The sequence below is a fragment of the Erythrolamprus reginae genome, chromosome 3, assembly GCF_031021105.1.
Source record: "Erythrolamprus reginae isolate rEryReg1 chromosome 3, rEryReg1.hap1, whole genome shotgun sequence".
Lineage (NCBI taxonomy): Eukaryota > Metazoa > Chordata > Lepidosauria > Squamata > Dipsadidae > Erythrolamprus > Erythrolamprus reginae.
The window spans coordinates 231,233,304-231,253,431 of record NC_091952.1 but is presented as its reverse complement, the minus strand read 5'-3'; the positions used below and the strand labels follow the sequence as shown (position 1 = coordinate 231,253,431).

The 20,128-nt window shown below is 44.6% G+C and overlaps 1 protein-coding gene across 1 annotated transcript in view; it reads left to right on the top strand.

Annotated features, from left to right (window-relative positions):
• Positions 1 to 18,246, top strand: part of DPYS (dihydropyrimidinase) — a 58,996-nt gene extending 40,750 nt beyond the window's left edge. Inside the window, exons 8-10 of the mRNA XM_070748206.1 lie at positions 2,564 to 2,771; positions 4,466 to 4,567; positions 16,989 to 18,246. Coding sequence (XP_070604307.1) covers positions 2,564 to 2,771; positions 4,466 to 4,540 — 283 coding nt within the window. The 3' untranslated portion in view covers positions 4,541 to 4,567; positions 16,989 to 18,246. The remainder of the gene's footprint in view (positions 1 to 2,563; positions 2,772 to 4,465; positions 4,568 to 16,988) is intronic.
• The last annotated feature ends 1,882 nt before the right edge of the window (positions 18,247 to 20,128 follow it).

Sequence of the window (20,128 nt, the reverse complement as noted above, 5' to 3'; positions counted from 1 at the left end):
GTACTTTATTTAGCAGACTTGATTGTGTACTGAGTCATCTGTCCTGGTTGTGTCTCAGTTCCTCTAAACCCCATAACCTGGATTTTCCCTTCTTATGTAAGGCATTGTTCCCTCATGAAACAGAGAACACCCACTTTGAATTATATTGTACTCAACAGGGTTAGGAAGCTGTATTTGTATGAAAAAAATTGTATTTGAAGCAGTGAGGATGCAGATTTGTGAGGGACAACACCAGGAGAGGATAAATTAAAATAGGTTTCATGAGAAAAATGAGACTATTACACGAATCCCAGCGGCCGATAAGGTCCCACAGAGTTGGCCGTCTCCGGGTCCCGTCGACTAAACAATGTCGTCTGGTGGGCCCCAGGGGAAGAGCCTTCTCTGTGGCGGCCCCGGCCCTCTGGAATCAACTCCCCCCAGAGATTAGAACTGCTCCCACCCTCCTTGTCTTCCATAAACTACTTAAGACCCACCTATACTGCCAGGCATGGGGGATCTGAGACATCTTTCCCCCAGGCTTATTATAATTTATGTTTGGTATGTATGTGCTGTTTGGTTTTTAATTATGATAGGGTTTTTAGTTTTTTAATATTAGATTTGTGCCATTATAATATTGTTTTTATCGTTGTTGTGTGAGCCGCCCCGAGTCTTCGGAGAGGGGCGGCATACAAATCTAATAAATTATTATTATTATTATTATTATTATTATTATTATTATTATTATTATTATTATTATGTAAAAGCTGGTTCGGACAAGTTCTTTAGCAATAGCACTTAAATTTATATACCACTTCACAGTGCTTTACAGCCCTCTCTAAGCAGTTTACAAAGAGTAAGCATATTGCCCCCAACAATCTGCGTCCTCATTTTACCCACCTCGGAAGGATAGAAGGCTGAGTCAACCTTGAGCCTACTGAGATTTGAACTGGTGAACTACAGCCAGCAGTCAGCAGAAGCAGCTTGTAGTACTGCCCTCTAACCACTGCGCCACCATGACCCACCCTTGTGTACAACTCTTTATATACTAATATACCTGTCCGGTTTGTTGCAAAGATGCTAACTATGAAGTAGAGATTAGGCATCCATCTGTTCAGGATGTTTTTATCCTACAATGAGCAGAAAGTTGGACCAGTGACCTTAATTACTCTTTCCAGTGCTATGATTTTATGTCAAAACCTTTGTTTAGCTAACTTGAAGGACATGGGTAAGTGAGAGCATGGGTATTGTCCTAGATGAGTTCCTTCTTCACTGGTTTATTTACAGTAGCATTTCAATATTTTAGAACTGTGTACTGTGGGATCATGGATTTATGCCACATTTAATGCTTGTTGGTTTTAGCTGTGTTATTATGTTATTATGAATTGCATTTTATGGTCCTTTTTCTACGATATCAAAGCAACTTACAAAGACATTTCACTTATTTCTTTCCACTACGGAGACAGATAAGCAAAATATATTTGAAATGTTGACGTTTTCTAAGTTTGAGATGGTTGTTTCAATCATTAAGGAAGTAATCCTAGCTGAAAATATGTTCAGAATGATCAAACAAACAGGGTCACATGTTGAATGTTTTGCATACCTCGGTCACAACATAATTTAGGTTGAAACCAATCCATAAGCATGCACTGAGTTAAAGATCCCCATGAACGCAGCCAGAAAGCATTTTCAAAAGGTCTTATGGAATTCTACTAGATAAACCTGAAGTAAAAAATATTTGAAGGGAAAATACAAAGCTGAACATTTTCAAGTGGTTTGCAATAGGAATTATAGGAAACAAATCTACTTGCACTCTTGTATCCTTTGAGTACCTTCTCATTCGCTCTCTGTATTATTCTATGTTGAGTAATTTATTGGTAGTTGTTCAATCAGTCTGTGCCTTCCCTGTATCTTTGAGTTATTCTCCCTATCAGCTTTCTTAACTCTTACTTTGTTTCACCAACATTGATTTAAGGAGCTCCAGACAAAACAGTTCTTTAAGCCATTTTTCAGACTCTTTTTGAGTGTGTTGAGGCTTTTCCATTTGAATATTTTCAGTGATTCAATGAACTATATTACTATTTCAGAGTTTTTTTCCTTTCAAACTGTGATACTCAAAAAGGGCAACATGAAAGCTTGTTCTACAGAAACCCCTTCACTGTTCATAGGATATGCAGTACGGTTCCAAAATGGGAAGAGATTTCCCCATTGAAGGAAAATATTTCAAATTTATTTTTATTCATACATCAAATTTAGGGACTGCTCATCTCACTCATAAATTGACTCTGGGAGCTATACAATTAAAAATATAAAAATCATATAAATATCAATATTGATTGTGTCTGAAAACTGTAACTTACTTAAAATTCTGTCTGCTTCAGTGGAATTTCCAAACTTCTCTGTTGTTGTTGTTTGTTTGTTTGTTTGTTTGTTTGTTTGTGTGTCTGTCTGTCTGTCTGTTTGTTTGTTTGTTTGTTTGTTTGTTTGTTTGTTTTGAGCTTTTAAAAGTTTTCAACAGCTTTAAATTCTGGATTAAAACAGAAGATCCAAAATAAGAGCTGATATCACTTTGTTCTTTCAAACGCAGGACCATTTCAGCAAAAACACATCACCAGGCCAATGATTTTAATATATTTGAAGGAATGTTCTGCCATGGAGTTCCCCTTTTGACAATTTTACGGGGCAAAGTGGCTTTTCAAAATGGAATCTTTCATATCAAAGCAGGAGAGGGGAAATACATTCCTTGTAACCCTTTCCCTGAATATGTTTACAAACGAATCTGGCAACGGGATCAGGTCTGTATTTATACAGTATGTTTCCTCTTTTCTCGATTAAACAAAGTATTTGAGGTTTGGATGTTTAGGTGAGAAGTTGCAAAATGTTCCCTTTTCTCTCATTTGACAAAAAAAGACAATCAGACCATAGCAAAAAATGCTGTCTTTTAACTGATCTTATAGTTCTTATGACTTTGAATCATATATCTGAAGGTTCCCTAATTTGTGTTTGTGTGTGTGTGTGTTTAAACACAACAATAGAGTAGTGGTCTCCAAACTTGCAACTTTAAGACTTGTGGACTTTAACTCCCAGAATTTCTGTCTAGGGAATTCTGGGAGTTAAAACCCACAAGTCTTAAATTTGCCAAGTTTGTAAATCCCTGATGTAGAAGATATAGATAAAGTTAAGTTATATCTTGTTATAAAATGTTTGGAGGTCTCTAAACAGAAGTTGGATCTGTCAGAAATGTTCTAGTGGATTCTGCACTAATTATGTATGTTATAACTTTTACTGCTCCAATGTTGTTGTTGTTTATTTTCAGCAAAGAGATTTTGTTAAAGTAATTCTATATATACAGTTAATGCTGCCAATTCATGCACATGAGGCATCTGTGACATTAAGAGCGTAATGACAATGGAACCAATTAACTGGAGAAATGGTGGGCTGCTCTTCATTAATTTTTCAAACAAAGGCTAGACTGCCATCTCTTGTGGATATTTTAATTTGGATGTCTGCATGGAGTAGGGAGTTGGGTTATAAATCTAAATGGTTTCTTTGACTTCTATGATTTTTTTCAAAACAACTTCAGAATTCTGTGTATGATGTCAGCCTTCTTAGAGGAAACCAGAACTTGATTTGTCTCAATTTATTGATATGGTGCTAAAAATACTGTAGAGGTAGAATTTGAGGGCAGTAGGGTGGAGGTAAGGTGGAAGGAAAGATGCCCTAAGTCCTTGGAGAAGGGCGGCATATAAGTCCAATAAGAAAGAAAGAAAGAAAGAAAGAAAGAAAGAAAGAAAGAAAGAAAGAAAGAAAGAAAGAAAGAAAGAAAGAAAGTAAGTAGAGAGAGAGAAAAAGAAAAAAAGGAAGAAAAAAAGAAAGAGAGGAAGAAAAAGGAAAAAGAAAGAGAGCGAAAGAAAGGAGAGAGAGAAAGAAAGGAAGGAAGGAAGAAAAAGAAAGAGAGGAAGAAAAAGAAAAAAGAAAGAGAAAGAAAGAAAGAAGAGAGAGAGAAAGAAAGAAAGGAAGGAAGAAAAAGAGAGGAAGAAAAAGAGAAAAAAGCAAGAGAGAGAGAGAGAAAGAAAGAAGAGAGAGAGAAAGGAAGGAAGGAAGAAAAAGAAAGAGAGGAAGAAAAAGAGAAAAAAGAAAGAAAGAAGAGAGAGAGAGAAAGGAAGGAAGGAAGAAAAAGAAAGAGAGGAAGAAAAGAGAAAAAAAGAAAGAGAGAAAGAAAGAAAGAAAGAAAGGGGAAGAGAGAAAGAAGGAAAGATACTAGGAATCTGTATGGTCTTATAAGGGAAATGATGTCTTGATGGTCATGCAGCTCTCACTCAATAGTCCAGACAACTAAAATTAGCAAGAGTTTTCTCAGGTTCCTCCTCCTTTTTTTAACATCTAGGCCAGGTTTGCAAAGCATAAAGACTATTTATTTTATTTATTTTTCACTTCGCTGTTAAGAAAAGTAAAAAAAAATTTTTTTAAATTAAATATATCATTGCAGGAATGTCAGCCTGTTGCTGTGAAGCGAGCACCGTATGTGGGAAAAGTGGACTCATTCTCCAATGCATCAAAATAACCTCGTGATACACTTCATATTCTTCAGGTACCTGTCTCATTTGTTCATTATCTGCTTCAGCCCAAGCAGTTTTATTGGCAGACAATAGGCTCAAATCCTCATGCAGTAATTCTTTTGTTGGACTGAAAGTATGTTGAATGACATACTGAGACCAGTTTCAGAACTTTGGAATTGTGAACCATTTTGACTAGACAAAGTAAGAATATGTAAGTCAGATGAAAGGCAGAAAATAACTCAAGACCTTTCAGAAAGATTGCTTCTAATGATTTGGGAGCCCATCACAGAGGAACAAAAATCATAATATTTTAAAATTAGTATTGTGTCATGGGATTCCAAGGAGAACAGAATGGAATGGAATGGAATAGCATAGAATAGCATAGCATTCGGAGAGGGGCGGCATACAAATCTAATTAATAATAATAATAATAATAATAATAATAATAATAATAGCATAGCATAGCATAGCATAGCATAGCATAGCTTAGCATAGCATAGAACAGAACAGAATAGAATAGAATAGAATTCTTTATTGGCCAAATGTGATTGGACACACAAGGAATTTGTCTTTGGTGTCTATGCTCTCAGTGTACATAAAAGAAAAGATACATTTGTCAAGAATCATGAGGCACAACACTTAATGATTGCCATAGGGTACAAATAAGCAATCAGGAAACAATCGATATTAATATAAATTGTAAGCATATAAGCAACAATTTACAGTCATGCAGTCATAAGTGGGACGAGCTGGGAGATAGGAATGATGAGAAGACTCTGTCCTATGGGTCCCAGCGTCCGGTTAGTTCCCACAGAGTCGGCCTTCTCCAGGTCCCATCAACTAGACAATGTCACTTGGTGGTGCCTAGGGGAAGAGCCTTCTCTGTGGGGGCCCCGGCCCTCTGGAATCAGCTCCCCCCAGAGATTCGCACTGCCCCCACCCTCCTCTCCTTCCGTAAGAGTCTTAAGACTCATTTATGTTGCCAAGCCTGAGGCGATTAGATCTTAGCCCCGTGGCTGACAAATTTTATATAAGGTAGTTGTTTGAATGGGTATGATTGATTTTTAATATAATTAAGGATTTTAGAGTAGTTACTTAGTTTTAATAAATTGGATTTAACTTACAGTATTTTATTGTTCTTTTTTATATGTTGTAAGCCACCCCAAGTCCTCGGAGAGGGACGGCATATAAATACAAACAAACAAAACCAATGCAGCCTTAGTGAATAGTTTGACAGTAGTGAGGGAATTATTTGTTTAGCAGAGTGATGGCGTTCGGGGAAAAAGTGTTTTTGTGTCTAGTTGTCTTGGTGTGCAGTGCTCTGTAGCGTTGTTTTGAGAGTAGGAGTTGAAACAATTTATGTCCAGAATGCGAGGGATCCGTAAATATTTTCAGTAAGTAAGATTCTTCCCATTTTCATGTTTGTATTCTCCTGAAATTTCTCACTGTCAAACTGTGACACTTTGATATAGGTTTGAATTAATCATCTTTTTTTTTACAAATGCAATTCAAATACTGCTCTACGCCTTAGGGGTTAAGTACTCAGTTCTTCTAGCCCTGTAAAGACTCTGGCCTAATTAATTTAGTCACATTACTTCTGAACCCTGTAAATCAGAAGTGTCAAACCCAATCACATCTTGGGCCGTATCATGATGTATCAGGATGGTTTTTTGCCTTTATGGAGCCATGGTTGGAATGGCCTATGTGGGCCGTATCCAGCCCAGGGGCAGCCAGTTTGACCGGCCTGCTGTAAATCATCTCAGCAATAGATGTTCTTGATTGCTCTAAAGTACTTTTAAAAATCTCTCCCAGTTTGGGATCTGTTGACTCCTCCCACTCAGAAGATACAAACAGGAGGTATGCAATTTGATCTTTAATGATCTTCACAGGATTATGTATGAGGATAAAATACAGCAATCCTATTGTGATTTTCTTTGAAGAAAGATAAAGACTTCTGTGAGTTGAGTGGTAACATTGTAGACTTGTCCATGTAATTGCTGGAGAGACGGAGTAACGACACGGACACAAGAGCTGGATTTAAATTGGGTCATTTTTATTAACATAAATTTGCATAATTTATTCAATACTTTGCATAAATTAGCATAATCAACTATGACCCGGAAATGGACCTGCAGGGTCAAACAAATACTTCCGGGGCGGAAATGACGTTATGCCAAAAAACATTCCTGGGCAACTCATGGGCGTATCTCGATGCAAGTCCAGGTGAGGGGCCAGACCATCACCTGCGACCCTGCCATGCTGTGCATGAGGGGGGTCCCACCGGCTAACCCGAATCCAGGAATTAAAGGTGCAGGACCCAAAGACAGGTTCCCCCCAGCTGCTCAGGCAGAAACTCCCTCCATGAGCTTGCGGAGAACCTGTCAATCATCCCCAAAGATGCCCAAGGGAGAACGCGCGGTTGCTAAACCACCCCAGTTTTCCGCCCCTAACCTGCCTACCCAAATGACCAAAGGTAAGCCAATTAACCTAATAAATGCAAGCACCCCCTAACCGCACATCCATCTCCTCAGTGTGGAATGGGCGAAAAAACAGCTCGGCTAAGAGGCAGAACTGCAAAAAATTCCCATTCGGCCCCCTAAGGGCGACCCCGAAGCACACTGCAAAATAGGGAGGGCGGGCGGGTGTCTGCTCGAGGCTCTGCAGTCCGGGCGAAAAGGGAGAGCCCCGGGCCTGCTCGCCCTTATATAGGGCAAGCAGGCGCCGCCCGGACCAATCAGGAGCCTGGCCAATTAGGCCTGACCTCCTGAGCGAAGTCTCGCATCGCGAGACTTCGCCCGGGATCCAAAATGGCGGCCGCCATGAGGGACCGTGTCTCCCGGTCCCTCCAGCAAAGCCTGCCGCCGGGTAAGTCCGGCGCTGCCATTGCTGGAGAGACGGAGTAACGACACGGACACAAGAGCTAGATTTAAATTGGGTCATTTTTATTAACATAAATTTGCATAATTTATTCAATACTTTGCATAAATTAGCATGATCAACTATGACCCGGAAATGGACCTGCAGGGTCAAACAAATACTTCCGGGGCGGAAATGACGTTATGCCAAAAAACATTCCTGGGCAACTCATGGGCGTATCTTGATGCAAGTCCAGGTGAGGGGCCAGACCATCACCTGCGACCCTGCCATGCTGTGCATGAGGGGGGTCCCACCGGCTAACCCGAATCCGGGAATTAAAGGTGCAGGACCCAAAGACAGGTTCCCCCCAGCTGCTCAGGCAGAAACTCCCTCCATGAGCTTGCGGAGAACCTGTCAATCATCCCCAAAAATGCCCAAGGGAGAACGCGCGGTTGCTAAACCACCCCAGTTTTCCGCCCCTAACCTGCCACAGGAGCGGGGGTCAGATCTCTATCTTGGCCCCCCGACTCCCCCCTCTAGCTGCGCCAGCTCACGCAGAGACCACTGCAGGTCCTGTAAGAAAATGGCGTTCCCCCGTTCTGACAGGTGAACGCCATCGGCCCGGTAAAGCCATGGCCGGTCTATTGTGATAAGGGGATGGGGCACTACCACCCCACCTAGTTCCCTAACTGTTTTACCCATAGCCCTATTCACCCGTCGTCTAGCCCGGTGAATGGCCCTAAGGGAAGAGGCGTCCCTCCACACAAGCCTAGGTAATATTTCTGACCACACCACTTGCGTGGTGGGCCATACCTCACGAAGCCTTCGCAGGTCTTCGCGTGCCTGGATGATCAGCGCCAGGCCTCCCAGCATGCACAGGTCATTGCCACCTAAGTGCAATACCAGCCACCTGGGTGCGGCCACAGGACGCTGCCCACCCAAACCCACTTGGGCACGACTCCAGGAGCCGCCCCCCATACTGCCGGGCGCAGCCACAGAATGCTGACCGCCCAGCAACGCCGGTAGGAGACCCTCCCACCGCATATCTCTCCGGCCCATCCAGGCAACCCTGACCCACTGCCCCAGGGACAGCTGGGTCCCGATGGCGCTCCTGGCTGCCGAGCGGCCGGCCCAAAAAATCATGCTGTGGCCACACAGCAGCGCCGTCGGTTTCATGTTAGCCTGGGGACCTGCAAGAGGACACACACACAGAGAGGTTACCTAGCCTAAGCCCTGCCTAGGATCCTCAGCGGGCCTAACATAACCCAAATATGCCGCTGACCGCCAGCGGCCGATCTCCCGAATCCGATGGGCCGGGAACCCAGAAAGTGCCGCGCTAGTGGCGGCGCCGATACGGAACGAATGCGTTCCGTAACCGGAGGGATCCATGCCCACCTGGGCCATTGCCCTGGATACTAGCGCCCAAAATTGGAAATGGGTCAGAGGGGTACCGTCCCAATGCCTAAACAGGTACCCCTGACCTGACCCCCGCAGACCACAATAAAGCTGTAGGGCGGACACCGGACACACCGACTGGTCGGTGGCCGCACTAAGTTGGATGGTAACCCCTCTGCGCAGCTGATCTGTCTTAGACCGCCTTACTACAAGGGACACCCCCCCTTGTCTAAAGGCCAGATCAGCATACTGGAAGGCTCGGAGTGAAGTGTCAGCCTGAGATGAAGCCATGGCCTCGCTGACCCTAAGGGCCCCAAAAAACATGACCCAAGTCGCTGCCCTAAAAAGACGGGCCTCGTACAATGAGGAACACAGACTGCCAAAAACCACATTGATTAAAGACAGCTGCTCCACCGTCAGAGCCTGACAAGTGTCACCAGGGGCCCCAGCTTGCTCCCTAAGCCAGCCTTCCAGCATCTTCCGGATGCGAAAGTCACCCGAAAAATCTGCAAACCCCCCCGCCTTGGACAGAAAGGCGAGGCCGGCTAACCGGGACCGGATCGTCCTAACTGACAGGCCACGCTGCCTAAGCTGGACGCAAAACTCGGCCAAGTGCTCTACAGGGACAGGCCAACTAAGCTGGTAACCCCTGCCCTGCCTGAACTCCCCAAACTCCTTACCTGCACGCTGGTATGCCCTGAGGGTGCCGGGCGCTACAGACAAGGAGATTGCCCGGGATGCCTCGTCTCTCCACCACTCTGGATCCCCCCCAGACTCCAGAGGTGGCTGGGGAATGCTTCTGGCAACTCTCGGGCCCACGGGGCCAGGGTCCGAAACCTGGACAACTGACCACGGGACAAGGCATCAGCGACCCCATTATCCAACCCGGGGACATGCTTAGCCAAAAACAATGCGTTTAGAGACAAGGACCTGTGCACAAAATGGCGGACAAGCCGCATGACCCTGTCGCTCTTCGAGGACAGGGCATTCACCACATGGACAACCGCTAGGTTGTCACACCAAAAGTGCACGGTCTTGTCCCTAAACTGCTCCCCCCAAAGCTCTAAGGCCACTATTAAGGGGAAGAGCTCCAAGAACGTCAGGTCCTTAACCAACGAAGAGGCACTCCATTCCGGAGGCCATGCCGACCAGCACCACTGGTCACCTAACACCACCCCGAAACCACAAGTCCCCGCGGCATCAGAGCAGAGCTGCAACTCAGCTTCCAAAAGAAGCTCGTGCCTCCAGAAAGACAAACCATTAAACCTGACCAAGAAATCCCGCCACACGCCGAGGTCAGCGCAGAGGCGGGTACGATGATGGGGCAAACGGAGCCCCTTCATCGCGTCATACAACCTCCTGGAAAAAGCCCTACCAGGAACAACTACCCGACAGGCAAAATTAAGAATGCCTGCCAATTCCTGAAGCTGCCGTAGGGTCACCTTCCGGCAGCCCAGCACCTCATCAAGCTTCCTTTTACTCTTGACCAACTTCTCTAGGGGCAATCTGGAAGATTGCTCCTCGGAGTCCAATTCAATACCCAGAAAGGTAATCCTGGTAGCGGGGCCTTCGGTCTTCTCAGAGGCTAAAGGCACCCCTAATTGAGCACAAAGGGCTTCGAAGTCCCGCATCAGAGCAAAACATTGCTCCGAATGCGCAGGCCCCGCCAACAGGAAATCATCAAGGTAGTGAACGACAGTACCCAGACCACTTTGCCCCCTGAGCGCCCACTCCAAAAAGGTGCTAAAACTCTCGAAAAGAGAGCATGAGACAGAGCAACCCATGGGCAAGGCTCTGTCCACGTAATAACCCCCCTCGAAATGGAAGCCCAACAGCCCAAAGTCGTCTGGGTGTATGGGGAGGAGCCGGAATGCCGACTTAATGTCGCATTTACCCATAAGGGCTCCCACCCCACACTTCCTAACCATAGTCACGGCTGCATCAAAGGATGCATACCGGACTGAACACAGCTCGTCAGGAATGAAATCATTCACTGACTCCCCTTTTGGAAAAGACAAATGGTGAATCAACCTAAATTCACCACTCGCCTTTTTGGGGACCACACCTAAGGGAGACACACAAAGATTCGGGAAGGGCGGTTCCGGGAAGGGCCCGAGGACCCTGCCCTCGGCCACCTCCTTCCGAATCTTCTCCCTAACAATGTCTTCATGACCAACAACCGACCTAAGGTTGTCAGACATGAAGGCCCTCCTAACACCCATGTAAGGGATCCTAAATCCCTCCGAAAATCCTAGCAAGAGAGCGGCCGCTCTCGAGCGAGGGTGGTAGTCACCCAACCAACCCTCAAGCACTCGTAAATTAATTGGGCTGGGCCCCTTTTCCCCCAGCAGGCGGGGGAGGCTTTGGGGGACCCCAGCCATTCTTTTCAGCCCCCTTCTTGGGGCAGGGGCACATGGCTGCGGAATGGTTCCCCCCACAACTCCCGCAGGCGTGACGAAACCTGCAAATGGGACGAAAACACGCCCCCTTTGCAGCAAACTCGTTACACACCAAAGAGGCCCCTTTCCCGACGGCACCCGCCACGGCCTTGGCCGGCGCGGGCGTCACGGGCTCCTCTTCCATAAAGTGACCGCTATTGGTCCTATCACAGCCCTCCTTCCCTGACATATGCGTGGCCTGGAACCACAGGTCCGGAACCACCATATCCCAGGGCAAGTAGGGGTCATGGGCAATACGCATCCTGAATCCCTTATCGTAATGCCTCCATATTGTGCCCCCATATTCAAAGTGGGCCCTTGCTATAAGGTCGATGTACTTCAGCAAGGCAGCGGCCCTACCCGGCTGCCTCTGAATTACCACCGACGCAAAGGTCAAAAAAGCATACAGCCAAGAGCTGAAACACTTTGTGACCTTTGTTTTCTTAACCTTCTCCCCAGGCACCACCTCCTTGTCTTGCTTGGGGACCTCCCTGTTTAGAATGGAGAAAAGGTCGACATACTCCCCCCGCCATATTGCTTCCTTCACCGACGGGTGGAGATGATAACCTAAAGGTGTTGCGGGCAACCCACAAGGGATGGCCCCAGGCTTGATGCTGGCGAACGGGTCCCACACCGTGGTGGCCCCCGACCCCAGCACACCAAGCCCCGAAGGATACACAAAAGGGGGCGGTGGCATAATGGCCGGCGGAGGAGAGATCCAACCCCCCGCCCCAGGTGGGAAAGATACCCCTGGCGCCCCCACTGGCGGGGCAGGCGGAGACCAGACCTGCCCGCATGTGCCCGCAGCAGCCCCCACAAAGCTGTTGCCACTCCCCAATGCAGGCGGGATAAACCCGGGACCCTGCACAGGAAGGAGCGGTGATGTGCCTACGTGTGGTGCGACCTCACCTGCCCCGTAAGGGGTAGAAGCCATCCACGGTGGGCCCATCCTTGTTGGGCCCTGGAACGATGACCACTGCCCCGACTGGGCCATCTGCCCGGTCTGGGCCGTCTGCCCGGTGTGGGCCGCCTGCCCGGTGTGGGCCGTCTGCGTGTTGTAGGCCACTTGCCCCTCTGGGGTTGACTCCTCTTCGGGGTCGGTGCCCCATGCTACGGTGGCAGTCATGGGAAGCCCCTCCGGGCCTGCACCCGACCACCACCTCTCCAAGTCATCAAGCCGCTCCAAGACCCTGGCCCAGGAGAGAGAAGGGGAAATCTCGGGTTGAGGGATTGTGGGCATAAATCCCACCCCCCACCCCGCCGGGATCCCACCCGGGGGCCCCTCTGCCGCAGCCCGAGCCCGGGCAGACGGCCTGGCAGCCCTCCTGGGCCGCACCACTGGTTGGGGCGGAGGGCCCTGAGCTTGACGCTTTTTAGGGGCCATGGAACAAGCTAAGATGTTCTATTATTAACAATATGTAAAATAAGAGGGGAGGGCGTGACCAACCCCCCAGGACCCTGCACACACCAAGCAAGGCCTGCCCTACGCAGCAGGCCTCGTATATGCCACTCCCAGGGCCAATCCTCCACCCCCCTCAAAGGTGGCAGCAAGGCCCCACCACCAGGCCTTTTATACTAAGGCCGCCTGCCCCCCCCAGGCACCCTCGCGGGCACGCAAGGCCACAGGAGGGCAGCACCCCCACCACCCTCAATCCAGGGGCAACGGGGCTCCAAACCCAAGCGGAGCCCAGCCGATGCTGGCTCCGCTGATCAGCAAAAAAGGCTTTCCACCGACACAGGCCACAAAATGGCGGCTCGCACGAGGCCGCACACAAAATGGCCGCCGCGAGCAGACTGACAACTGTCTGCTCGAGGCTCTGCAGTCCGGGCGAAAAGGGAGAGCCCCGGGCCTGCTCGCCCTTATATAGGGCAAGCAGGCCCCGCCCGGACCAATCAGGAGCCTGGCCAATTAGGCCTGACCTCCCGAGCGAAGTCTCGCATCGCGAGACTTCGCCCGGGATCCAAAATGGCGGCCGCCATGAGGGACCGTGTCTCCCGGTCCCTCCAGCAAAGCCTGCCGCCGGGTAAGTCCGGCGCTGCCATTTTCTTGGCAACAATATGAAAAGTGGCTTGGCAAATGCCTTTCTCTGGGATTTTCTCCCCGCATCCCCGACTTTTAAAAATAATCTATAACCATGTGGTTTCTTTTTTTTTAAATTTCTTTTTATTGTTTTCAATACATATATCACATGTTGTTTGTTCAGTTTACAGATCTTGTCCAACTTTTTTACCTGTTACAATCGTTCTTAGTTAAGTTAGGTCTTATAAATGACACTATCTTAATACTATGCAATAAAGGACAGAAAAACAGCATTCAAAAGGTATTTGTTATTTTTTTTACAATTTGTACTGCAATTTTATATCATATTATACAAGAAATTTCTTTTGAATCCATTTGTGCCAATTACACCACATACTTTTAAATTCATTAATTCTATTTCCCTTAAGTAAGTTTGTCATCTCATCCATTTCTGCACATGAGTATATCTTGTCTATTATTAAGTTTGCATTGGGAGTCTGTTCGTTTCTCCATGTTTGCGCTATCGCAATTCTAGCAGCTGTGTTTATATGTGTCAATAAGAAAAGTGTTTGCTTAGAGTATGATCTTTTCCAAATTCCAAGAAGCATGCCCTCCAGGGAATATTCTATTTCTTCCTTTGTAATTTCCTTGAGCCAGTTGTGAATGGTTTCCCAGATTTTTTTAATTTTGGAGCAGGACCACCACATATGGAAAAAAGTGCCTTTTTCTTTTTTACATTTCCAGCATATGTTTTGTAATGCTGGATAAATCTTGGCTAATCTCGCCGGCGGTAAACCATGTGATTTCATAATACAGTAGTGCCCTATTCAGTTATTAAGCTGATTGGAGCTTTTTGAGATGAGCTAACGATACATTGGTTGACGAAGAATACAAATTACAGGAAATAAAACTAATCAAGAAATGTGTTGTATATAGATCCTGTACATAACCTCCAATAGAATGTTCTTTTTTAAAAAATCCTTCACTACATAATCAAAATCTTTTGAAGAGGCAGGAGGAAGTCCTGTATTCCACATCTTAGGTAGTAAATACAATATACTAGACGTATTGGCCAATTGATTATTGTACTTTCTTCAGGTTTAGGATGTTTGTGCCTTCAGATAATACAATTATCCTGTTGCTCAACACCTTTTTTTTTGCTAAACTACTTCAGTAGTGGAGACCCTTTCAGATGTGGGCTCATATTTTTGAGAACTAGTGCAAGAGGTTAGACCAAGGGTAGACGAAGTTGGCTCTTTTATGACATGTGGACTTCAACTCCCAGAATTCCTGAGCTAGCATGATTGGCTCAGGAATTCTGGGAGTTGAAGTCCACAAGTCATAGAAGAGCCAACTTTGCCTACCCCTGGGTTAGACAGGAGTCAGCAACCCATGGCTCTAGAGCCTCTGGGGCTCTTTCATCCCTCTGCTGTGGCTCCTTGTCACGGATCAGCTCCACAACTGATAGGGCTTTCAGTTAGGAAAAAGTAAAGGAAAAATGATGCCAGGCTAGGAGGAGATTCTAGGGGGGTAGTCTGGGAAACTGGACTTCCTGTCGGCTTCAGAATTGAACAGGAGGCTTCTGATTAAGACCTCTATGGTTCTTTGAGTTTTTAAGGTTGCTGACACCTGGGCTAACATAATCATCTAATTTCATGTTGTGTTCCTTTAATAGTGTTGTAAAGTTTGTTTCAGTTAGAATATAAGTTGACTAGAACCCTAGAATTGCAGAGATGGAAAGATTGTATTAGTGGAATCAATATTTCCCCCTGTTATCATTAAGGAAGGCACTCGAAATAGAATACCCTATGAGACTAGACTTTCAATCCTGGGCCTAGAAAGTTTAGAACTAAGACGCCTTAAACAAGCTCTAAGTATTGCCCACAAGATCATATGCTGCAACGTCCTGCCTGTTGGCGACTACTTCAGCTTCAACTACAACAACACAAGAGCACACAAGAGATTTAAACTTAATATTAACTGCTCCAAACTTGACTGTAAAAAATATGACTTCAGTAACCGAGTTGTCGAAGCGTGGAACTCATTACCGGACCCCAAACCCCCAACACTTTACCCTTAGATTATCTACGGTTGACCTCTCCATATTCCTAAGAGGTCAGTAAGGGGCGAGTACAAGTGCACTAGAGTGCCTTCCGTCCCCTGTCCTATTGCTCTCCTATATCTCCTATATCTTTCTTCTATTCCTATATCTCTTCTTCTATTCTTTCATTGATATGTTCTATTACTATATCTTCTTTTCTATTATTTCTTAGATATATTTTACTATGAGTATCTCCTCTATAACCATCATGTATTTTACTATGTGTGTCTATATATATATAATTTTCAAATTCAGCTTAAACATGTGACATATATATATACAGTATATATATATATATAAATAAATAAAATATGCATAAATAAAAGAGATGACACGTCCCGACTACCAGAAATTTGGAAACCAGCCTTAAACAACAAAAAAACCACTTCATAATAATCAGCATGTCAATCCTTCTAATAATTATGATTTTAGAAATTTGATATTTGGAAATCAGCCTTAAACAAAACACTTCATAAAAATCTCCATGTCATTCCTTCTAATAATTATGATTACACCAACCAATCAGATCACTGAAACATAATCACCCAATCTATTTGCTACATTCAAAACAAATCTCCACCCCCACACTATATACTAGGAAGAAATGACAGTTGCTAACATTCCATTTTACAACAACACAAAGATTGGAACTTTAGCCTGATGATGGTGAATGTGATTTCGCCGAAACGTCGCATAAACATGCAAAATATTACACAGGGCAAAACCCGAACTCAGAACAATCTACATATATATATATATATATATACACATATACATATACATATACAGTATGGCTGATTTGCTGTCGGTGTCCAGCTCAGAGGCTGAGGACCAGGAGGGGCAGACTGACGACGAAGCTGAATTCCAGGCTGAAGATGAAGGACAGCCAGAGTTCCACCAGGGGGAGCTCTCCCCAGCAAGCAGCCTGGATTCCCTGGGGGAAGATGCTAGTGACTTCATAGATATGCGACAGAGGAGAGCTAACGAGAGAAGAACGCAATTGGCTAGATATTTCCAGCATTAGAGGTCACAGCTGGGTTTGGGTGTGGTGCTCTTGGGAAAGGATAAAAGGCGGCCCCACCCTTCCTGGCTTGTGGAGTTTTATCTTGGAGATTCGTGAGACCTGTCTGTGAACTTTGGTGGCTACAATCCTGGTTTGTGCCTTGGACTCTTGAAACCTTGGGGGGGGGGTGCCAGCAAGAAGCTTTTGGAATTGACTGGACATCAGGACCCTGTTGTAAAGTATTGTAACCTGTCTGCTGTGAAGACAGGTTTTCCTTTGTGCTTATTTTTTCCTGCTATAAATTACTTTTGGATTTTACCAGAGTGTCTGGCTGTTTTTTCAGTGGGTGTGGAGGTCTGGGAAAACCCAGACAGAACAATATACACACCCACTAAAACCCTCATTGTGTATTGGACAAAATAAATAAATGAAATAAATAAATAGTTCAGACCAAGAAGTAAAATCTAAAGCTGTAGAACCTGAGAAAAATATATTCATCCCGAGAGGGGTTTTTCCTTCTTTTGTGTGCCCTAATTTTGTTATTGTTTCACTAGCTGACAAATTGCAAAGCAGAAGAGTGTTTCATTTTTATTTTTTAAGATTTATTCACACCGTTTCCTTCTTTTTCTCCCCTCTGTAGGTCAAAACAGTTGCAGTTCTTGATTTGTGGTTCCTAAAGATTTCTGGATGATATACCCATCTGATGAAATTGACCGTTGCTGTTGTAATCATTGCTGTATCTTACAAAATTACAGCAGGGTCTTCTGTCTGTTCACATATTTGGCTTTGAGAGAAATCCCTGTTGTTTTTCCAGCACATGATAACCCCGTTCTCAGGTCTTCTTTTAGTGCCTGATTTATAGCAATTAGAGCTATTGGATTAGATGACATAGAGCACCTGCCATGATTGTCTGCTAGAATAAAATCTGGACAGGATGAATTATTTGATTTGAGCAGGAAGCAGATCCTTAACTGCTGTTTAACTCAAGGGTCTTTGAAATAAATGTTTCCAGCTTTAAGGCATCAGTTAATCTTAACAATGAAAACCATCATGATTAAATTGGGTATATGACTTGATGCCTGTATTCGAGAGCTAAGTGATGGGCTCATCTCAAGTGTTTTCCTTTCCATTTTGGAAAATCCTAGTTCAGTGCTGTCAAACTCGCAGCATCACATGATGTATTGGGACTTTTTCCCTATTCGCTAAACTGGGCAGAGGAGGAGCCAACACATGACACATCTGGCCCATGGGCCGTGAGTTTAACACCCTTGCCCTGGTTAGATCCTCTTACTGCACGTCCTTTCAGGATATGTCCATCCAACACATACCACATATTTGGAACCCACACCACATATTGGACATAAATACATTAGAAACTGTTCAAAGATACTTTATGAGAAGAGCCATTCACTCCTCTACCCATAACAGTATACCTTATGCAATCAGACTTGAAATCCTGGACTTAGAAAACTTAGAACTATTTCACCTTCAGCACAAAAATAAAATTATCTGCTAAAACGTCCTTCCTGTCAGTGACTTTTTCAGCTTCAACCACAACAATACACGAGCACACAACAGATACAAACTCAAAGTGAACCGCTCCAAACTTGACTGTAGAAAATATGACTTTAGCAACAGAGTGGTTAATTCCTGGAACTCACTACCTGACTCTGTGATTTCATCACCTAACCCCCAAAACTTTACCTTTAGACTATCCACTGATTCCTAAGAGGTCTGTAAGGGGTGTGCATAAGCGCACCAGCATGCCTACTGTCGCTGTCCTAATGTTCCCTCTTATCAGTACCCATCTTATCTATATAAACAATGTTATATCTATGTATATTACCAATACGTACTTGACAAATAAATAAATAAATAAAAATAACATCTTTGCAACATTCCAGGAGCAGATTTGGTTCTATCTGTTCACATTGTATTGAGTAATCAGTTGGAACTGTTCTTGTGTATTTTATAAGATTTTTGGTTTTGTTCTGGTTTACTGAACTTGGAACAAAGCTGGATTACCCCTGTAGGATTTTTTTGCAATGCTTTCCAATGACTTGTCTTGCGTTGGCATCTCAAGACAACTGGACCACATTTTTACATTTTTAAGTCAATGCAATGGCTCTGATTTGAGGAATTTTTCACTGCAAACTAAATGTCTTTTTTCCTTACCTCAAAAAAAAGGGAGGGGGATTTCTGGGTTTTCTGTGTGCATTTGTCATTGTTGGTGGAAGAATTGAAGGCACCTGGTGATGATACATCAGAACAAGCAATCCCCAGCCGCAAAAGAGTATAGGACAAAAGAGAAGGAGTAGGAGAAGGAGAGGGAGAGGGAGGAGGAGGAGAAGGAGAAGAAGAGGAAGAAGAGGAGGAGGAGGAGATTGGTAAATCTTTTAGAATGTGTAAGGAAGCAAATTGAAAACAATATTGAAAGAAATTGTGCAGACTATATATTTAATACATTATCCAATATGTCTCAAAAGTGCCTCTTCAGGAGGGAACTAAACTTCTTTTTATTTATTTTTTTGAAGACATTGCGCTTCTCATCCAAGAAGCTTCCTTCAGCTTTGAGTGGATGATGGAGAATGGAAGGATTTATATCTCTTGCAAACAGCTGTCCATTTCCATCCTTTTCTAGAGGAGGTTTATCTGTGTCCTCAGGGTCACTTGAGCTGTGGGGCTTTCTTGGCTGCAGGATGTTTTTTGCTCTGTGTCCCTTTACTGTCGAAAACAGGTGCAACCTCTTGGGGATGAGTCTGTGTGCCTGCATCTCAAACCTGAAGTGCAAATGGTTCCCATAGTCTGCAATTGTTCTGAAAATCTGTTCATACTCTCATACCATTTGAAGGGTGTTCATCCCAAAGTACATAGCTAAACATCTACGAAGATTCTCAGTCATCCACGGCATGGTTGTCCCAAAAGTGCTTTTTGAGGAGTCAGAGCTGTGGAAGCTTCTTGGATGAGAAGCGAAACATCTTCAAAGAAAAAAACAAAGTCCAGTTGCCTCCTGAAAAAGCACCTTTGGGACAACCATGACTCTGGATGATTGAGAATTTTCATAGTAGTATAGCTGGTCACACAGTCAGCCAAATGTTTAGGCTAGATTTGCATTTTTATCCACCAATCAACTCTTTCCCAATAGAGCCTCGGTGGCGCAGTGGTTAGAGTACAGTACTGCAAGCTACTTCTGATCACTAGCTGCCAGCAGTTTGGCAGATCGAATCTCAGTAGGTTCAAGGTTGACTTAGCCTTCATTCTTCCAAGGTCAGTAAAACGAGGATCTAGATTATTGGGGGCAATATGCTTACTCTCTGTAAACCACTTAGAGATGGCTGTGAATCGGGATATAAGTCTAAATGCAATTGCTATTGCTAGATGGGATAGGCAGATGTTATTGCTTGATTAAGGTATTGTTTCAGGGTATAAACTGTTTCAACTGAAATTATGTTTTGGAAATTGACCAGTGATTTGGTCAATGTTGATGTTTTGACATTGCACCCAAGGCATCTTATACTATTGGCACTTTCTTTTTGCCAGGGTTTCTAACTATTATTTGCAGGTCATTGTATTTCAGGATGGTCTCCAGTTCTTTCCCTTTTCATCTTTTGTTTAATAATAATAGTAATAATAATAATAATAATAATAATAATAATAAAAAATCTGCAAAGGAAATGATGATTTGATGAAAAATAGCCTGCTCAACTGTGACCTTAATCTAAATGACCTGCCTCTGTAGAATTCTGAGGATCCAGTGACAGGATAAGGTGCCTGGCACTG